At 43.7% G+C, this 19284-nt stretch overlaps 2 protein-coding genes across 2 annotated transcripts in view; both read right to left on the bottom strand.

Annotated features, from left to right (window-relative positions):
• LOC135447765 (sodium/hydrogen exchanger 2-like) overlaps positions 1–7770 on the bottom strand; it is a 28208-nt gene extending 20438 nt beyond the window's left edge. The window contains exons 1-4 of the mRNA XM_064712849.1: positions 7532–7770; positions 5738–6552; positions 3918–4381; positions 2904–3154 (exon numbers count right to left, since the gene is read on the bottom strand). Coding sequence (XP_064568919.1) covers positions 2904–3154; positions 3918–4381; positions 5738–5963 — 941 coding nt within the window. The 5' untranslated portion in view covers positions 5964–6552; positions 7532–7770. The remainder of the gene's footprint in view (positions 1–2903; positions 3155–3917; positions 4382–5737; positions 6553–7531) is intronic.
• Positions 7771–13006: 5236 nt separating this feature from the next.
• LOC135447763 (TLR adapter interacting with SLC15A4 on the lysosome-like) lies at positions 13007–16113 on the bottom strand. The gene is made up of 3 exons (XM_064712847.1): positions 15993–16113; positions 14673–14798; positions 13007–14474 (listed from the first exon to the last, which is right to left on the bottom strand). The coding sequence occupies exon 3, from the start codon at positions 14424–14426 to the stop codon at positions 13503–13505; it is 924 nt and encodes a 307-aa protein (XP_064568917.1). The 5' UTR covers positions 14427–14474; positions 14673–14798; positions 15993–16113; the 3' UTR covers positions 13007–13502.
• Between the last annotated feature and the right edge of the window lie 3171 nt (positions 16114–19284).

Here is a 19284-nt window from a genome sequence, read left to right as displayed (position 1 = left end):
AACTAACACCCAACTCTTCCCATCCCCACACGCAGTTTCCAGTTCTTTAACTTTGCCAAACTCTGACCTTGCAATTGCCTGGCAATTTTTCATGGATAATTGGTTCTTCAACTTCCAGGGAACATGGCATTAGCCTAATTCATCAGCTTTTCAAATCAATGTATTTTCAGGCCAGCAATCCTAGGAGGTCAAAAATCAATACATTTGCAAGCCAGCAATCCTAGGAGGTCAAAACAATTGAGCGCTCAAAGTGCTGAAACTCCATTTTTTTATATTTTAATCCGGACCAAACATTTTTGTTCTAAATATTGCAGCAGGAATAGAAAAAGGGGTTTAAATTTCCAAGATCTGGCTTGTAGTGCCGTTTGGTAAAGCCATCCATATTTTTATTGCACTGAAAACTGATTCCACAGGGAACATCACAATGTTGGATCACAGAAAAGCCAACAGAGAAGCAGATCCTTGGCTTCTGGCTGTGACCAGGACAGGTAAGTGACCCAAACAAAGGTGTTGAGAGAGGTGGTGGCTCATCCAGAACTATCAATTAAGAGATGCTCAGAGAACTGCCAGGCAATTATTGCTTTGCACTGAAAATGCCCTGTTTAACCCCAGAATTTCACTAACATTTTGCATTATTTTGAAGAGAAACATTTGGGTCTGTTTGAATTTAAAATTGGGCTTTAGGGAGAGGATTTGTGGCAAAAGCAGAGGATAGGAAAGGCCAGAATTGGGAAAGTCACAATGCTTTTGCTGAGGAATGGGATCCTCTGTTTTCCAGCAGCAGGAAACCAAGATTCAAGTCCCTTTTTCACCAAATTTTGAATTCACATCTTTTCTCTCCTAAGAAAATGTACCAGTACATAAAAATACTCTAACACAGGTCTGGTTTGATTTATCCTTTTTAGGTCTGGCTTGCTTTGCCAGAAAGAGCAACAGGGACTGAACCACTGAACCACAGACTGGAAAAAAAAATAAATTCTTCTGTTACTGTGTCTGCCTCAATAAATAGTGGGGAATATAGTCCAGTTAAAAACTAAGAAATCCAAGTACTTATGGGCAAGTGACTTCCAGAGCTGTGGTTTTGGGGAATGCTTATTGGAGAATGGACAGGGGATCACAGCACAGTCACAGAAAGAGAATAAACTTGTCTAAAGATGAACACTGACACCAAGGCAAGGGGCAGGGAAAAAGAGAATAAGAAAGGAAAAAATCCAACTAAAACCCATTTGCAGAACAGTTTCACAGACTGAGCTGTATTCAGATTTTTTTATATTTTTCTGGAGTAAAATATAAAAATGTAGAATTGATTTTTTTGGCAATCAAATTATTTTTCAAAGACACAAACTGCCAAAAGCTGCTTCTTATAATACAGTATTCCCTGGCCACAACAGAATGAATTGTTTGAACTCCAGATCTATAAGACAGGCATTTATAATTTGGCAATTAGAAGGGCACAGTGCAGGAATCAGCTGCCTTTGCCATTGTTTTGCTTTAGAAAAAAATGCATTATTCAAAAGAACAGCAAATGGGTTCCATAATGGGTACAGCAGATTGTGATTGATAGAAGGAGACACCATTAGGATTGAATGTTTTCTGCTCCATGACGATTATGCAGCATATTTATTTCACTGTTCTGTCTTGCACTCCTATAAATAGGCTTTTCCTACCTATTCCCAGAGCTGGAATTGTTTTCAGTAACACTCAAATATTGCTCCTATTAACCAGCCGAGGAAACAAAATCTGCAAGACACAGGGATGGTTGCTTTATATCCAAAGCAACATCATTAGTTTTAAAATAGAAAATAGATCTCCCAGATACCTCTGTGCTGAGTTGGGAGCCCACTTCACTTTTTATTTTCTTTTTATCTTCCTTCTCATCAGCTGCACAGTTGTTTACACTGCAGCCACTGATGCAGGGTAGGTGCATTTTGGTGTCTTTGGGGGAATATTAAATGGTTGTGATCCTCAGCACCAGCTGACTCAGTTTGGGCAGGAGAACCACACTCAATACAACACAGGGCTGGATCCCTCTGGTTTTCCTCTCTCTCTGCTTTCCAAGGTGAGATTTTGGTGAACATTGGGGTCTTTCTGGCTATTTTTGTCTCAGCATCTGCTCTGACAGTGAGATGTCCAACGAGGTAAGCACAAAGCTTAATTAGTCCCTTAAATCTGAATGATCTGGCTCAAAATTATTCATTTTATTAAAAGATCTACCCAGGTAAAAGAAAATTAAATGAGCTGAATGAATTTCTGACAGCTTTGGCTGAAATTGGCCAGCAGATTCCCAATGTTGCTGGAGACAGAGGTGTTGGTTGACACCTGAGGCCAGACATGAGCTGTGTCTGAGCTTCTGGAGCCAAGTCACAATCTCCAAAGCAGAGGTTTCCATTAGAATCCTCTGCTCCCAAAAAGCAGGAATATTTCAGGCTTCAGTTCCTGTCCCATCACTCACTGCTGTCACACCAAGGCTGCCAGGCAGGACATGCAGATGGGGAAGGGGATGTGAGAACAGAAGTGCTGCAAACCAAGATCAGACCTTTCCAAGGAGCTGACTAAATTCTCCTTGTAACTCTTCCCATGTTGGTTTTGACTGGGCCATGTGGAAAATAACAAAATAAACTAAGAAACTTCTTCTGGCTCTGCCAAACCTGCCAGACCTCTCACTGTTGGAACATCCAGCCTTTCCAAACAAAAACCATGGAGCTCAAACAAACATTCCTCAATAACCTACATAAATCCACCATCAGCCATCATTGTGCAATTTGGGAAACAGAATGACACTTGGAGAGGGGCCTGCTCTTCGTTATACACAGATTTCCAAATTTTCAAGTGTTTTTGGGTATTTTTCAGTGAATATAGGCAGGGAGTTTTCCTGGAGAGAGGAGCTGCAGGGCCTCACTTACGCCACGATGCCGGAGAGGTGGAACATCTCTGCAGTGAGGTAGGACAGGTAGCTGTACAGGAACACAAAGAGGGGCTCGATGACACGGATGTCCTTGGTGAAACGCGTGGTGAAGGCAGCAGTGAACCCAAAACTCAGCCCCACTAAAACTCCTCCCAGCCCAACCACGAAGAATTTTCCAATTCCAGCAAAAACATCCACGCTTTTGATGGTGGGCATTTCACAGAAAGAGCGAAAGAGTTTGTAGAGCACCTGGGGGGAAGGAAAGAGGGAAACAGCTGTTAACTGGATGTTCACCAGATATGCTCATGACACCAAATACACATTACACCAAATGCACCAAATGCACTGCCGGGATTTCTGCCAGTGCAGCGTCACCTCCTGCCCAGGAGCTCTGGCTCCCACCAGGGGACTGCTGTGGCCCTCATGGACATTTCTGTCCCCAGACACAGAGTCAAAGAGAAACCTGAAAACTTCTAAATTCACCCAAATGCTGCCCAGGACCTCATTGCCAGAGAATTGGACCAGGAGTCCTCTGCTAGAAGGGGGTGTTGATGACTTTTCCCTCAACAAATCACAGAATCATTGAGATTGAAAAAACCCTCCAAAATCATCCAGTCCAACCAATAACCCAGCACTGCCATGTTCACCACTAAACCATGTCCCCAGGTGCCACATCCACACAGTTTTTAAACACTTTCAGGTGTGGTGACTCCACCACTTCCTTGGGCAGCCTGTGCCAATGCTTGACTGCCTTTTCCACGAAGAAATTTTTCCCAATGGCCAATCTAAGCCTCTCCTGGTGACACTTGAGACCATTTCATCTCATCCTGCCATTTGTTCCCTGGGAGAAAAGATCAACCCCCACCTGGCTACAGCCTCAGCTCAAGGAGCTGCAAACGGAAATTAAAGGGAAATTAAGTCTTCCCTGAACCTCCTTTTCTGCAGCTCTTGCATCCCCTCACTCAGCACCATCCTCTGCAGGTTAAACACCCCAGCTCAGGCTGGTCCTTACCACGGTCACGGCATCATTGAGGAGCGATTCCCCAAAAACCAGGATGTGCAGCTTCTCGTTGACGTGGATCTCCTCAAAGACAGCCAGCACGGCCACGGGGTCCACGGCGGCGATGAGGCTGCCGAACAGGAGGTTGTGCAGCAGGGACACGTCCTGCAGCCGGAAGGATTTCACCTGGCAGATGCCATACAGGGAAAAGCCGATCCCAAACACGTTCCAGATGGTGCCCACCACGGCGTAGAGCAGGATGGTGCCGATGTTCTCGAAAAAGGGGCGGCTGGGCATGAAGTAGCCGGCGTCCAGCACGATGGGGGGCAGGAGGTAGAGGAAAAAGATGTCGCTGTCCATCACTGGTGGGGATCTGTCGTTTAACCCATAGATGATTCCCCCCATGATGAGCCCCACAAAGATCAGCAAACAGCTCTCGGGAACGACGGAGGGCAGCTTGTTGTAGAGATGGAACCCTGCAGGGCAGGGAAGGGTAAAAGCGGTGTTATCTCACCAAGGTCCCCACACTCCCACTGTCAGCAGGTTACACCTCGGAGCAGCACAAATAAATTCACACAGTGAGGGTGAAGTTGCTCAGAAATTGGTTAGAAAATCTGAAAGTTACTGAGAATACCAAACTTTCTCAAATTACTGTCTGTTCAGACCTCATTTCATCATAGCATAAGGTTAGAGATATATATTGAGGTAATAAACAAAAAGTAATAAACTGCATAAATAAAACAGTATTTGGAATTATTAATTATGTAATCTAGTCAGCAGCCCATCTTCAGCACTAACAGAAATAGCAATTTCTAATTTTAAAGACAATACAGTTTCTATACATTTAAAAAAAATCACAAAAACCCTTCCCATTAATTATAAACAGGTCCACTTTTAATAGCATTTAATCATTAGCATTTAAAGCTAAAAAATGTCCAATCAAGCCTCTCTTGTGCAATGCCCAACATTAGAAAAACCACCACAAGTACAAGGTGAGTTATTAAAAGAAAAAGTCATTGAAACAAACCTAATTAGAACAAAAATAACAATTTTTAAAAATCTCTGATCATTATTATGCCTTCATGCATGTGACTAGAATTAGGGTCTCATTATGCAGCATGAAATTAGACAGACAAAAAGACTCTTTCCATCTGAAAAATTCTAATCAAACCCAATCTTAGAAACTTCTCCATTCTGAGGAAAAGAAATACAAGGCAAAAAAATGCCTTAAGATAACTTTTATAGCAGTAATTTAACAGAATTTAAGACAATTCCTGGAGAAAAATATTTTTATATAATTTTCACTTGCCTGTGCCCAGTTTTTCAGAGGAAAATAAATCTTTCTTAGATGACCTTGCATGGACAACCAACGCACTGAGATTTTATTTTAGGCAGCCTGGACACGGATGGAATTATTCCTTGACCAGACACATGGCACTTTTCTAAGAATAAGGAATCTTCATTTTAAGATGAAAATGTCAGTGGACCACCTGCACAGAGCGTGGCTGGCAAGGAAATCAAGGGGAACACACACCGTGGTGCGTCCTGCAGTTAAATCAAATTCCTCCTCCTGGAAACCCAGTATTTTCCCTCCTAACAGGAACAGCACTCCCAGGTGTGAATTTCTAGATGGAAAATCACCATTTCCAGATGGAAAACCACATTTCCCTAAAATGCAACTTGTTTTCCACCTGTGCAGTGTCTCTGGCACACAGCATGCGAATTCCGAGTTTTGGCACATTACCTCAGGTTCTAAAGCAGAGCAGAAATGGAGCAAGGCCACACCACCACAGAGACTCCCCATCCCTCCTCATCCTCTCAGGAGGCCTCACCTATTTTGGCCAGGGATGCCAGCATGATCCAGAGGGTGATTTCAAAGGGCACCTGGACGTGCTGATAATCCAGAGAGAAGAAGGCGTGCTCCGAGGATTCGTTGCCCGGCGCGTCCTCGGCAGCCCAGCTGACGTTCTCCAGCCCCACGTCCTCCAGGGCTCCCACCATGCAGGAGAGCCAGGAGCCAGCCAGGACAGCTGCAGCTCTGCACCCCTGGCTCTCCATGGCCCTGGAAGCCGCAGCTGCTCCTGCTCTGGTGGGTCAGCGGTTGGAAGCGCTGTTTGAAGCACCAGAGCTCGTGGGGGAGGATGCAAAGGGAGGAGCAAATGTTCCACCTCAGGCTGGTTTCCCTCCCTGGTCCATCAGCTTCCAGCTGGGAGATCCCACTGCAGAGTGGTGCTTTTTGGTGCCACGAGCCCAAATAGGGGCTCCTCCTGTGGATGCTTCGTTGAGGAAATGCCTCGTGTGCCCTCAGACCAATGGCACAACTCACGTTTTACTCCCAGCTCTTGATGTGTTTTGGCTCCCAGTCCCTCATAAACCACTCTTGGAGGGGAAAAAAAATAATCTTCACTGCTGTTAGAACAGACCCACATACCATAAAAATCCCCATCCTGAAACAGCTCCATCACACAGGGGGCTTCCCTGGATGTCTGCAGTGCCCACACAAAGAACACAACACAAACATCACTGGAAATCAGTTTTCATTTGGTGAAACAAGCAAATCACCCAGTTTGTTGGGCTAAATACAGAGCTGCAGGAACAGAGGGCACCTGTGTGGGACAAATAAGGCTCCACAATTGCTTAAAGCTTCCTGTAAAAAAGATGAACAGGAAAAGTTATCTTCATCTCTCTTGAAAACATCAAAAACTGAGTTGCTCAGAATCATTGGAAAAATATAGGTAGTTGCAACAGTGTTTAACAAAACAGTGGAGAAAGAATGTATTGGGTCAAATTCCTCCATTGTGAAGCTTCATGTAGGCTGGTGATGCTTCAAGAGGCACAGATTTAGCCCAGAGAACACTGGTAATTAAAATCTGGGGCTGCTGCCAGACGGATCGATGGCCTATTTGCTCCCTAAGTGACACCACAAGGGAGTGCCAGTGACAGGCTGGTGACTGACCCACTTCTGAGCTGTGGGGCCCAGGACACAGGCCCTCAGCACCACCCCCTGCTCCTCATCCCTTTGCAAAGCAAGAGGAGGATGCATTCTGGAAGGCAGGAGGGATGCAGTGACACCCTCAAGGAGCAACTTCTTTCTGCTTTACCAGGGTTCACTTGGATTTCATTGAATCTGACAATGGTTTGGGTTGGAAGGAACCCTAAAGCTCATCTCATTCCAATCCCCCATCTTTGGGACATCTCCCACTACCCCAGGTTGCTCTGAGCTCCATCCCTTGGCACTTCCAGGGCAGCCACAGTTTCTCTGGAAAACCTGTGCCAGGGCCACACCACCCTCACAGGGAGGGAATTCTTCCTAATATCGAACAAGAAATCACTCATTACTCTGAAGAAGGGAGGACAATGCTCTTGACAGCAATTAAGAAGTAATTAAGGAATTATTTAGCCAGAGGAAGAGCCATGGAAGCATTTCTGAGCCTGGGCTCACGTCCCAAGCCATCATATTTTCCTCTTTCTGTTGAAATATTGGGTGTTAAAGTTAAGGGTTTGAGGACTTGTTCCATTTGGCAGCATGGGAAAGGAGTTCTGCCAAGCTCCCATTCCCCTCCATCCCCAAATGAACCATTTTGTCTTTTGCTATTCTTACTAAAAAACAAACAGTTAATGCTCACCTACACTTTCCTTAAGCCAAGTTTGCATCTTGGAGGGGGGAAAAGCCTTGCAGTCCAACAGCATCCTGGAAACTGCTTTTGTGTGTAGAATCTATATTTATTTAATGATGGAATCAGAAAAAAACCCAGCAGAGCTGGGACAGAATTTCAGGAAGGTCAGCAGGGAGGATAATTTTAAAATATGCTCCATTTTTCAAAGAAAGCTGCCTTATAAAATCATTAAGGCTGGAAAAGACCTATAAGACCACCAAATTCATTATATATTACCTACAAAACAAGCCAAAAGCCAAAGACAAAATGTTTTTCCAAAGTTCTATGATAACAGAATTCGTGCTGTTCCTCTGGTAATGGCTATTGATATTATTGATCCACTTTTTCATGTGAGCACCATTTGATCCAATGTTTATGGACAGGCTTTCATTTTTCCCCTAATGTAATGCTCTTCCCTGCATTTTTCAGTCTCCAGGCTGGATTTTGATCCTCACAACTGTGCTGATGGGCACCTTGCTCCTGGTGGAATGAGAGAAGAACAGAGTTATTGTGGGATGTGATATCAGTGACCAAAATTGGGGCTCCAGATCCTCTGGGACAGATATTTGGGAGCACCCAGGAGATGTTTAAGTATTACCACCTTTTTTTTTTCCCCCTTTTTTAGAAATAAACCTTTTTTTTATTTTTTTTTTTTTTTCTGCTTACCCTATAAAGCTCCAAGCCACCCATCCCACTTCCCCTTCTGGGAAGGATCCCACGCACAGCTTTGGGGGCAGCAGGAAGAGGAAACCCTGGAAACCCCCGAGCCACCACGTGGGGCCCGCCAGCACATCACAAGCCATGGGGACACTGAGCAGTGACCTGGGGCTGCAGACAGTGGGGAGCCCTGCGGGCACCCAGGCAGGCTGAGGTTCAACAGAGCATCAGCGATCCCAGCCAAAAATCTGGGTTTAAGGAGGATTCAAACAGAGGGACATCGAGCAGCTGGAATATTGATAAGGAACAAGTTAAAAGAATGCATCTCAGCAGAGCTGTGAGCACATTCTGCCTCCTTAATAATGAGATCTGGAATATTTAATTAAAGGATTTCACCTCAGGGTAGAGATCAGTTCCCATTTATTGGCTGCCCCCAGGACACCACACCCTGGTCCCACACATGGTCAGGAGAAATCCAAACGTTCCCTGTTTCTCTTACTGGAACAAACATAAGCAGGTGATTATTTCCAAGGATGCTTTTGTTATATAAAAATATTCAATAAAACTGTCCCCAAGCCATTTGCCTGTGATCAGTGACCTGTCCTTGCTGTTTTATGGCTGAGCTGGAGCAGAGCTGTGCAAACACCAGCACCAATATCCACACAGAGCATTTCACACTCTTGATTTGTATAAATTTAACGTGGGCAACATGGATGTTTTGCTTTCTATTCTAGGAAAGAGTTTTTTATAATTCAATTACCAAGAAAGAGGAACAAAATTTGGTAGTTTAAAACTTCAAGGCAAGATTTTTAAGAAATTAATTTGCAGTTCTGTTCCCTATTCTATTACACTCATAAATCTCACCCATTTGAAACAAAGAACCAACACAGTTTAATAATAAAAAAAAGTGACAGCAGGTCTGGGTGTTCTCTCACTCATCTTTGTTAACTTTTGTTACCTCTCAGATTAGTAATTAATTATTGAAATATTAAGTTTGTACAGTTGAGCTACAAAGAGAAAGGGAATAAATGGTCCATGGGTCTTGGAAATTTGGCAATGGAAAGCAGAAGTGTGTAATCCCTGCAGTTGGGGAATGAGAACAAGAAACAGCAACACAGCAGATTAGGAAATTGTATTATTGCACAAAATTAGAAACTTTTTTGAGGAGGATGAAGGATCCCAAAATAGCAAACCAGAGCCCAGGAAAGCAAAGCCCCAACACAGGAGTGAGAGACAGGAAAACCCTTCCTGTACCAGTGTGGGGAGAAAGAGAGGAAAGATAAAAAAATCCTGGGATGGCATACTGGTTTGGGTTGGAAGGGACCTCAAAAATCATCCAGCTCCGCAGAGCCCATATTTCAGCTTTACCCAGCCAGAACCACATTTAGGAAAGATGCTGCTCCCACTTACCCTCAAGGAGGAGCAGCAGTGGTGGGACACAGAAAACCCCGGCAAGCCCCAGCTCTTCTTCTGGGGCTGGGTTTAGCCCCAGCTCATCACTCACCTTTCTTTCAGAAACACCAACAAAAAAAGCCCCAGGAAAAGTGCTGGGATGCCACATTGTTCCCAAGGCATTGCAGTTTAAAGGGCTGTAAAAAATAGCAACAAATTTCCTGCTCCAAAGAGAGCCCCAAACAAACAAAGGAGGAAAACAAAGGAAAACAAAGGAGGAAAACAAAGTCTTGATGGACACAGATCACACAGAACTCCCCACAAGTTTCAATAACTCAGCTCCACACACAAATCTCCTTCCACTTTGCTCCAGTACATCAAATATTCCTCCAGATTTTTTGCCTTCCCAAGAGCACAGCCCGCAAGTGAAGCGGAATATCCACAACCCCTACATGGAACAGGATAGAAAAGGGAAGGTCTTCAACCTCCTGGGATTCACAGCTCCACACTAAATCCTTTTATTTCCCCCTCATAATGGTGAATATGGGAGTGAAAGGTTCATTAGCACCTGGGCACTCATTTACCAAACCACCACTGACCCTCACAAGTGATTTATATTCCCAACAGATTTATGGGATTGTCACAAATAAATGAACTCAAAGGAAAAGCAGGCAAGGATTAAGTGGTGAGGATATTCTGGTAAAGAAAAGAAAATGAGGGTAATAACAATCAAATATCTGGATTTTTGAAATCTGTATTTAAAACAGGAAAAAAACAGAGAGGAAAAAAATCAGTTTTGCCATGCCATGTATAAACTAGTGGAGAGCAAGAAAGAACACTGCTAAAAAGCAGATTTCAGCCCACTAAAAGTAGTGAAAAGAAAAGCCACTCAGATTTAGTTTCATTTGTTTAACAAGCAAATGGATTTTTCCTGAATAAAAGAGAGATGAATGAAAAATACAAATATTTGGTGTTTGAGATTTTTCTGACAGTCAGCATTTTTAGTCCCAAAGTGAAGGGTTTGGCCTTGCAGGTTTTAAATCCTTCTTGATTTTTCCTGGAATAGAACATTAATTGATGGGAGTTGTTGTTCTGCACACCTGGGCATCCTTTTTATGGGAAATAATCCTCCCTCCAGAGAAAGACACACTTTGAGATTTCATTGCAAAATGGTCGTAAAGCCCTGGAAATCCTGACCTGGAAGGTACTAAAGGAAACCACCACTAGATATCACCATTTGACTATTTAATAACTCTCAGAAAAATTGGTAATGTATAAAAATCCTAATTATCCTCCAGGTTGACGAAGTCACTTTCTAGAGGGGTTTAATTCCCGCAGTTGAGGCAGGCTGGGGAACATCCTGTCTGCAGGATTAATTGGGGAAATGTAAATAAAGAGTCCAGCTTTCTACAGGGGCTGGCTCCCAGGACCTGGTGAATAATCTTCTGTGGGAACACAGAATGAGAGCTGGATAGGAAGGTAAAAATTCCCTGCCAGTATTTCTCCTCCAACATCAGATTTTCTGGCATGGGGATAAAAATCAACTCCAGGCAGAATCTGGCCGTGGATGTCTGCCCTGTAAAATATGGCACTGCTTTCCTTGGTAATGGATTCCAGCTGCTGCCCTTCAGCAGGCTGGAAAAGCACCTTTCCAGGGATTTTCCCCATGGAATTGGAGTTCACTGAGGCATTTTTCCTCCTAGTGAAAATGGGCACAGCTCCAGTGCAGCTGATGGAGTTTTACTCAAAGTCATAATGGGACTTAGCGTCTTCCAAATATAAATAAATCCAAAGCAGGTCATGGATTGCAACATGTCAATTAAAATAATATTAAATAATATTGAATTAAAGTAGTGTTTAAGTTAGTAATAACTGTACTTGTCTCATCTTTTTAGAAATTAACAGATTTTGCTCCTAAAATGTATTCTGCAGCAACACCTTTCTTCCTACAGAGAGAAATTAATTTTGAGAAATTACTTAAATTGTGGGTTAAACCAGTTTAACAAATGCTGGGGGGAAAGCACATGGACAATATTTTTCCATGGGCAAAACAACATAAAAATGAGTAACAAAATACAATGTGTTTTACATTAACCATGTGCATTTACCTGCACCTCAATTTGCGCTGTAAAAACAGAGGTCATTGAGGTGGTCTAAATTACCTGTTTTTCTCAAAACATTGCTGTCATGTGGTTTTATTTTCATTCCAGCTAAAATTACCCACGTATTTAATAAAATTAATTTAAAAACAAGCTCTGAAACCAGTCCTAAGAAGGGATGGGATGAACACAACTTCCCAGTGACCTCAGGTTTTGGTGAACTGTCATTATTTATGTGTTTTCTCCTGTGCCACTCCATTCCTGTCCCGGGGATGGAGCAGCAGATCCATCGGGGATTGTCCCAGAGCAGCGGCTGCTGCTGATCCATGGGTTTGGATCCCTGGGCTGGGGAGAGCAGCAGAGCAGAGAGGGCTCCTCCAACGCATTCCTCAGCGCTGGCAAGGGCAGAAAACCACCCCAGCCTGGAGCTCAGGTTTAACCTCCGACTTCCTCATTTCCTGAGGAAGAACCTCGCGCAATTAACTCCTTTCCAGACTTGGGCTTGCACTATAAACAGATCCCAGGGGGAAGCAAGGGCTGGGGCACGGCAGCACAAATGGCACCGAGCACTTCTTGCCGTGGTAATTGCAAAGCCTTTGGCTGCTGCTGCCCTCTGGAACATTTCCCATCTCAGCCTCAGGGAAATTGTTCTCTGCGCCTCCACCAAGGAAATCTGGAGAGCTCTGCCCACCCTGCGCCCCTCTGAAATTTAATGAAGTCATTTGGCCCCTTCCAAAGGACTCCTGGCCTGATTTTGAACGCTGAGGAGGAGATTAATGAGACACACATGGAATTGGGGCAATGCATAGGGAAGCAAATCATCCTTTTCCTGCCATGCTCCTAGAAAGCAAGGATGAGATTCAGTTCTGCTCACACTCCTTGCACCAAGGTCAGTGGGAATTTTGGATCAGGCAATGACCAGTCATGTCTTGGATGTGTATGAGTCTGATTTTATTAATTTGTTTCCTTATCAGGAATTATCTTCCCCTGTCATTTTAATAAAGAGAGAGAAGTCCTTTAACTGCCCACTCAGATCACTTTTCCCTCAGGAGCAGTTTTTTCTCAATCCTGCTGATATTTTCTTTGAGTTCACAGATGATTTTAAGAAATGCCCAAGAAATAAAGATTAAAACAAGCAAACAAAAAAACCCCAACCACAAGCAAAAAAACCAACAAGAAACTTTATTAGGAAAAAAAAAAATTCTGCAGAGCAGGTAATAGTCCAATTCATCTATCATTTTACAGTGGTGACATAATGAATAATTTCCAGCTGAAATATTTGCTGAGAAGCCAGAGCAAAGGGAGAAAATGTGTTTCAGTGCTAAACAGCAGTATTTCCATATGAAAATCTGCATTTAAATTTCCAAATGAAGATGCAGGAATCTTGCACTATTTTTTCAGGAATGCTGCAGTCATCTTTGCTTGCTGATTTTGCAGAAAATGAATGCTTTTATGTGTGGATGTGGCACTTGAGGACATGATTTAGTGGTGCTGGGTTGATGGTTGGACTTGATCTTAGCGGTCATTTCCAACTTCAACAGTTCTATGATTCTATATATATCATAAAAACAATTATTATGATTAACCAGCATTTTGGAGAGAAATTAATTTCAAATTCTCCATTAAAAAACAGAAAACAATGACCTTTACTTGTCCTGCTACCAAAGGGGTTTAAAACCTAAAATATTAACTAGAACAAGTGTAGTGTGCAAATGTTTCCATTTCCCAACCTAATCCTTGCAGTGAATCACTCATACCTGAATCCCATCCCTCTCCTGAGCTGAGCAGCTCAGTCAGGATGTGAATTCCATCCTGCAGCTCCATTTTGCAGCCCCTGTGTTGGAGATTTGGAGGTTTGGGGTGCTGAACTCGGAGCTGTTCCTGTTGGGAGCGTTGCGGGAGCTGAACAAAGCCAACGAGTGCAGGAGGGCTCCCCTGGCTCTGGAGGTTTCTATGTTCTGCTCCTGGGAGATCTGAACACTTATCTGGTCCAGGCTGTTCCTTATCCAGCTGCAGGTCAGCAGGTTTGTTATGGAACCACACCTGGCCAGGCTTTCTTCAAAAAACTGTTTGTAGAGCTCTGCCACTTTGGCCTCCATGTACTTGTTGAGCGTGGAGTTGGACAGGGGCTCCTCGCTGAGCAGGAGGCTCCTTTCTCCAGCTTCATCTGCAGGCAGGGACATCCCAGTGGGCTTTTTGGGATGCTCGCACAGAGGGGACTGACCCAGGGGAATGTCTATGGAGAGCAGCACAGGCCCATCGGGGAGCTCATCACACCCGCGGTCCAGGACACAGCCCGAGTCACACGTGGGGCCCCCCACGCGGTCCCCCCCGATCTGCAGGTCAGGGTAGTTCTGGTAAATGCTGTTGCAAGGCCAGGATCTGTACAAATCCACCTGGTCCAGGCTCCCTCCTCTCCTGGGGATGTGTACAGCTGGGGATGCAGTGCCTTTAAGCAGCATTCCCTGATCCTTTGCAGGCTCCTTCCCTATGGATCCCCATCGGGGGCTGCTCCCGGCTTCCCCTTGGCTGCTTCTGGCAGAGAGCTCCTCCCGCTTCTCACATCCATCAGCAAAGCCTTTAATTCTTGGGATGTCTACAAGTTTCTGTCTCCAGATTCCCTCTTTGGCCTTTTGGGATGCAGGGGATTTGCGAGGCTTATCTTGATGACAGCTTTCTCTGTAGATGAGCCTCGTTAGGATGCCTTCTGCCAGCATGGTGACAAGAAGTGTGAGCAGCAGGGATCACCAGAGTTCCATGGAGCCCTGGGATGGAGAGACAGGCACAACACAACAGCAACAACTATTATTCAACAACTATTACATAATAATTATATTCTTATTCTTATTATTATTCTTATTATTACTAGTGAACAGTGCACTTCTCACAAAGACAGTGACTTTTCTTTCCCTCTCAAGCATTTATTTTTAGCAAACATTAAGCTGCATGCTTTTCCTCTTTACCATGTCCACAAAAATCATTCTGAAGGTACAGGACGGGCTTTAATCAGCTGCTTCATCTGTAACATCCCTTCTGCTGCCAGGTCTCTTCCTCATCGTGGCTACTTCAGACAGATTGTACTTCATAAGCTGTAAAAATCAGCAGAATCATTTTACTTGTCTGTATCAATACCATCAGTAATTCATCAATGTTTTCCATTACAAGACAACCATTTCCAAGAGCTAAAGAGGTGACATAAAAGGAAGTAAAGATTATATTCATATTTAGAGGCATTTCTGACTTGAGCACTTCTGTGAGGTGCCAAGGAGCTTCAAAAAAACTGGAGAGTTCTGCAAATAGAACAAAACTGTATTCAAAATGCAGATCAAATGTGTTTGGAGTTCCTCTTAATGATGAACTTAAAAGATATAAATAGTTAATTGCCTTCCTCAATAGTGATAATAGTGAAAAGATAAGTATCTAAAAATAATTTACTATAGTTAATGGTTCCTTATCATCCTTTTCCAATTCACCTACTGTTAAAATCAATGGGAATCTTCATATAAAGAGTCTGACCTGAACCACTGCTCTTATACAGGAATGGGAAACATGAACATAAGAAAATCATTCCGTTCTTCAAATATCCTTTAAATCTCTGCATAATTGAAGTATCCACAGACCCAAAGTGTGCTTGTGGCTCAACACTTTTCACCATGCCCCTACACCCTGGTATATTTGAAACTCCTCACTACACTGGGTCACTTTTCAATCCCAGTGCTCCTTCCAGGAGCTATTCTAAAACTTCAGTTATTTGAGAGATGGAAATTTTCACCTTTCCCCCAAAATTTACACACTGGCACAGCACAACTGTTTGTTTTTTTTATTTTTGTGGGATTCTTTATTTTTGTGACACAGAAGCTGAAAGGAACACTGGAATTTCAGGCCAAAGCAGGCAGGAAAGGCAGCAGACCTGGTGATCAACTGAGTCATTTACGTATGCATAAAGCAGGGCAGCATTTTCTTAAGCACTTATGGGAACTTGATAAACCAATTTCCAAAGAAAGAAGAATTGGCAGTCTAAATCTTGCTAAAGATCCATGGAATTTGGAATGCTCTGTGCCTTGTAGGACATGGGTAACCAGGTCCTTACCCTAGTCTGTAGGACCTCAGGGTACCCAGCTCCTTACCTGCTGATAATTTTGGTTTATTGCTTTGAAAGTGCTCATGAAGAGCTAAAACTTGGTAATCTTGGAAAAACCAGTCTCCTCCAAATGAAATAAGTGGTTCCTGTGTTCTGGAACGAAGCATAAGGGAAAGAAAAAGGCACAAAAAGCCCAACTCACCAAGCCCAGCCAGGTCCAAGATGGATTTCCCCGAGCCCAGAGCCGTCCTGCAGAGCTGCTGGGAGGGGGCAGACGGTTCCCCAGCCTTTCCTCACTGCTGCCTGTGCACAAGAAGCCTGACGTGCTCATGATGCAACTCCCCAGCATTTTGAACTCATAAAACAGAAGTGATCCCGCTGGGAGAGGGCGCGGTTTTTGAACACAAAGAGAGGGCTACAGCTAAAAGAGGATGTTTGAAAATGAATTGAGATGTTCCTGACCACGGTGTGATGCTGAGGAGCTGCCGACAGCCAGAACGGGGCACGAGGAAGGAGCAGAGAGTCGGGGCTGAAATCGGAACCGAATTCCACCAACACTTCCACTGGCAGGAGCTCGGTGCTGCTCAGCTGACTCGTGGACTTGCACCACTTCCCCTTTGGAAACAGGCAGCCAAATTTAGAGTCTGGTGATGTGCCACTCATGGGGAGGAAGTTGGCAACTTCCTTTCCCCCGGATTTTGATGAAATACCCTGTGTCTGTGACTGGCAAACAGGACAACGTGCCAACCTGAAGGCAGCAGCCAAGGGACAGCTCTGCACAGTCGTGATGCTCCTTGACCAAACCTGCTCTTTAGGGGTTAAAAAATTCCCTCTGGCTCTTCCCATGGTGGTTTTAGGTGTCCTCTTCAAGCTGAAGCCAAGCTCAGGCACTGGGCCCTCCCCTCTGCACAGGATCCAGCCCACAGACGCTCTGAAGAGTTTTCTGCTGGTGACTTTTCTAAATTTCCTTTTTCTCAGAATTTAAAAAAAACCCAACCAAGCAGAAGCTGAATCTCGTCTAAGTACAAGACAAAAGATTCTAAAAATACACTGTTTAATGACAGGAGCAGGACACAAATTATCATCAATGCCATGGGCAGGGCCACCTTCCACCATCCCAGGTTGCTTCAAGCCCAGTCCAACCTGGCCTTGGACACATCCAGGCATGGAGCAGCCACAGCTTCCCTGGGCAATCTGTGCCAGGGCCTGCCCATCCTCACAGGGATGAATTTCTTCCTAATATCCAATCTAACCCTGCCCCCCGTCAGTAGGAAATCATGTTGTGCCTTGGAAATTAGGTTTGGAGTAATTCCGGCCACACAGGTTCAATGAAGTCTGTAAAGTTATCTCTCTTCCTTCATTTTCTCCTGTATTTCATTAAAAATTTCAAGTTTTTATGGAGGCAAAATGAAAGCTATTTTTACTCCCACCAAATTGCTATAAAACTCATTTAATATTTAAAAGCTGTTCAAAATTAGCTGATTTTTAATCATGTTACATGAGCAATTTCTGCACAGAAGGTGTGGCTGGGACTCCAGCAGAGTCACTGCCCGCAGCCCTTGGGGGCAGGAACCAGGGTGGATCAAATTCCAACCAGTTTTAAAGCTCACCAAGCTTGCAATTAGTGCCAGCTGCAGCTGGAATTTTTGTGCAGCTGTTTCAACAAGACACAAAAGTAACAGAGAGGAAGAAATCAAGTCAGGTAATTTGTGTGGGGTGATTAAAAGCAAATCAACTTCCATTTCATAGCCAGCAACCTGATCTATGGAATGTGTCCCTGCCCATGGTGGGGGTGGAATGAGATGAGCTTTACCATCCCTTCCAACCCAAACCAGTCTGGGATTCAGGTGGTAAATGCATCAAAATCCAAGGAAATCAATGTATTCTCTCAATTAGATCTCACCAAAAAGAAATTCCCTTTTATTTACAAAAATAAAGTCAGAATGAGGTAGAACCAAAGTCAGTTCAGAAGCTGAGCACAGATTGCAGTTAGGATAAACAGCAAGGCAAGGATGTTAGAATTTAGAGCTGACTATACATTGAAAAAGAATAAAAAATTACTCTTATATCATTCATATATGGAGAAAACAAATACCTCACTGTATGATACTATATGAACTATGGCTGCATGTAAACCCAGAAGTCCCTTCTTTCAGCACAGGCTGTGCACTTTGCATGCGCATAAACATGACACAGATATTGACTGGTTAGAAAGGTTTTATGTCAGAAATCGTGTTCTGTGTTGTGGGTTTTCTCCTAAGCACAGCGGCTGCGGCCCTTTATTTCCCATTCCAAAGGAATTTCACTCTAACACCGCCCCACCCCACTCAGAGAAACCTCGCACACACACGCCCACGGCGGCTTAAGTAGAAGAGGGGCGGGGTTTAGTGCTGACTGACAGCTGTAATACCCAATAGGAAGGCTGGACGGGTCCGCCTCGGCCGCTGAGTGGCCGCTGGTTGCCGCAGCAACGGCGCGCGCGGTGGCGCTGCGGGCCCGGGCGCCATTGCGGCCCCTCAGAGCGGGGCGGGCGGGACTCGGGCAGCTCCTGGCTGGGAAATGTGTGTGAGATCCACTTCGCTCCGTGTAACCAAAATAACCTTCTCTGCCTGCTGGGAAAGGGTTTCGGAAAGAACTGAGGCCATGTGGGAATTACAGTGATGCTGACATTGGATTAATGATGTGCTGGTTTCCTTTTATTAAGGATTTTGAAATAGTGAGCAAATTAAAATGAAGAAATGGACAAGTTCCTGATGATATTTACAATAAACTTACCTTTAAGAGAAGGAATCACAGCATAAGAATTATATATTACTTACTATATTCTGTATGTGTATAAATATTTATAAATATATATATAATAATATACATAATGAATTACTGTCTGTTCATGTTATGAGATATACTGGGCCAAGTCTGATACTTCATGAATACAACACTTATATTTTGTACTAAATATGTGTGTTTTCCACTAAATATATATATTTTGCATACTCAGTACTCACTATTGTGCTTACCTGTATTAATCCAGCAATTTCTACTTCATCACCTAAACTTTAAAAATTCTTTTTAATTTCTGCAAGTTTACCAATACAGTCGAAAATTTTTAATAATAAACTTCAAAACTGTCATAACGAACCCTTCAATCTAAAACATTCTACCAAGATCCCAGAATATGGATAAATCACAGAATATTTCTGCAGGAAACTCAGTAAATGGTAACGATTGGGAATGATTTATTTGTGCCATGGGATCAGGATCTGAGCAGTCTGGTGTAGGGAAAGTTGTCACACATTGCATGCACATGTGTAGCTTGGTTTTTAAAGATTTTGGGAAACTATTTTCATTGAACTTTACATTAATGAATAACAACTGGGTTTTTAGGATTTTTTTAATTAAAAAAAAAGCAAAGCAGCGATTTTTCTGAGTTGCATGAGTGGAGTGGATACGCGGGGGGTAAATGGGATTCATTACAACTTAGAAATGGCATTGCT

Source organism: Zonotrichia leucophrys, chromosome 4A (assembly GCF_028769735.1).
Source record: "Zonotrichia leucophrys gambelii isolate GWCS_2022_RI chromosome 4A, RI_Zleu_2.0, whole genome shotgun sequence".
Taxonomy (NCBI): Eukaryota; Metazoa; Chordata; class Aves; order Passeriformes; family Passerellidae; genus Zonotrichia; species Zonotrichia leucophrys.
The sequence above is the reverse complement of the archived record's forward strand: the minus strand, read 5'-3'. Positions and strand labels throughout refer to the sequence as shown.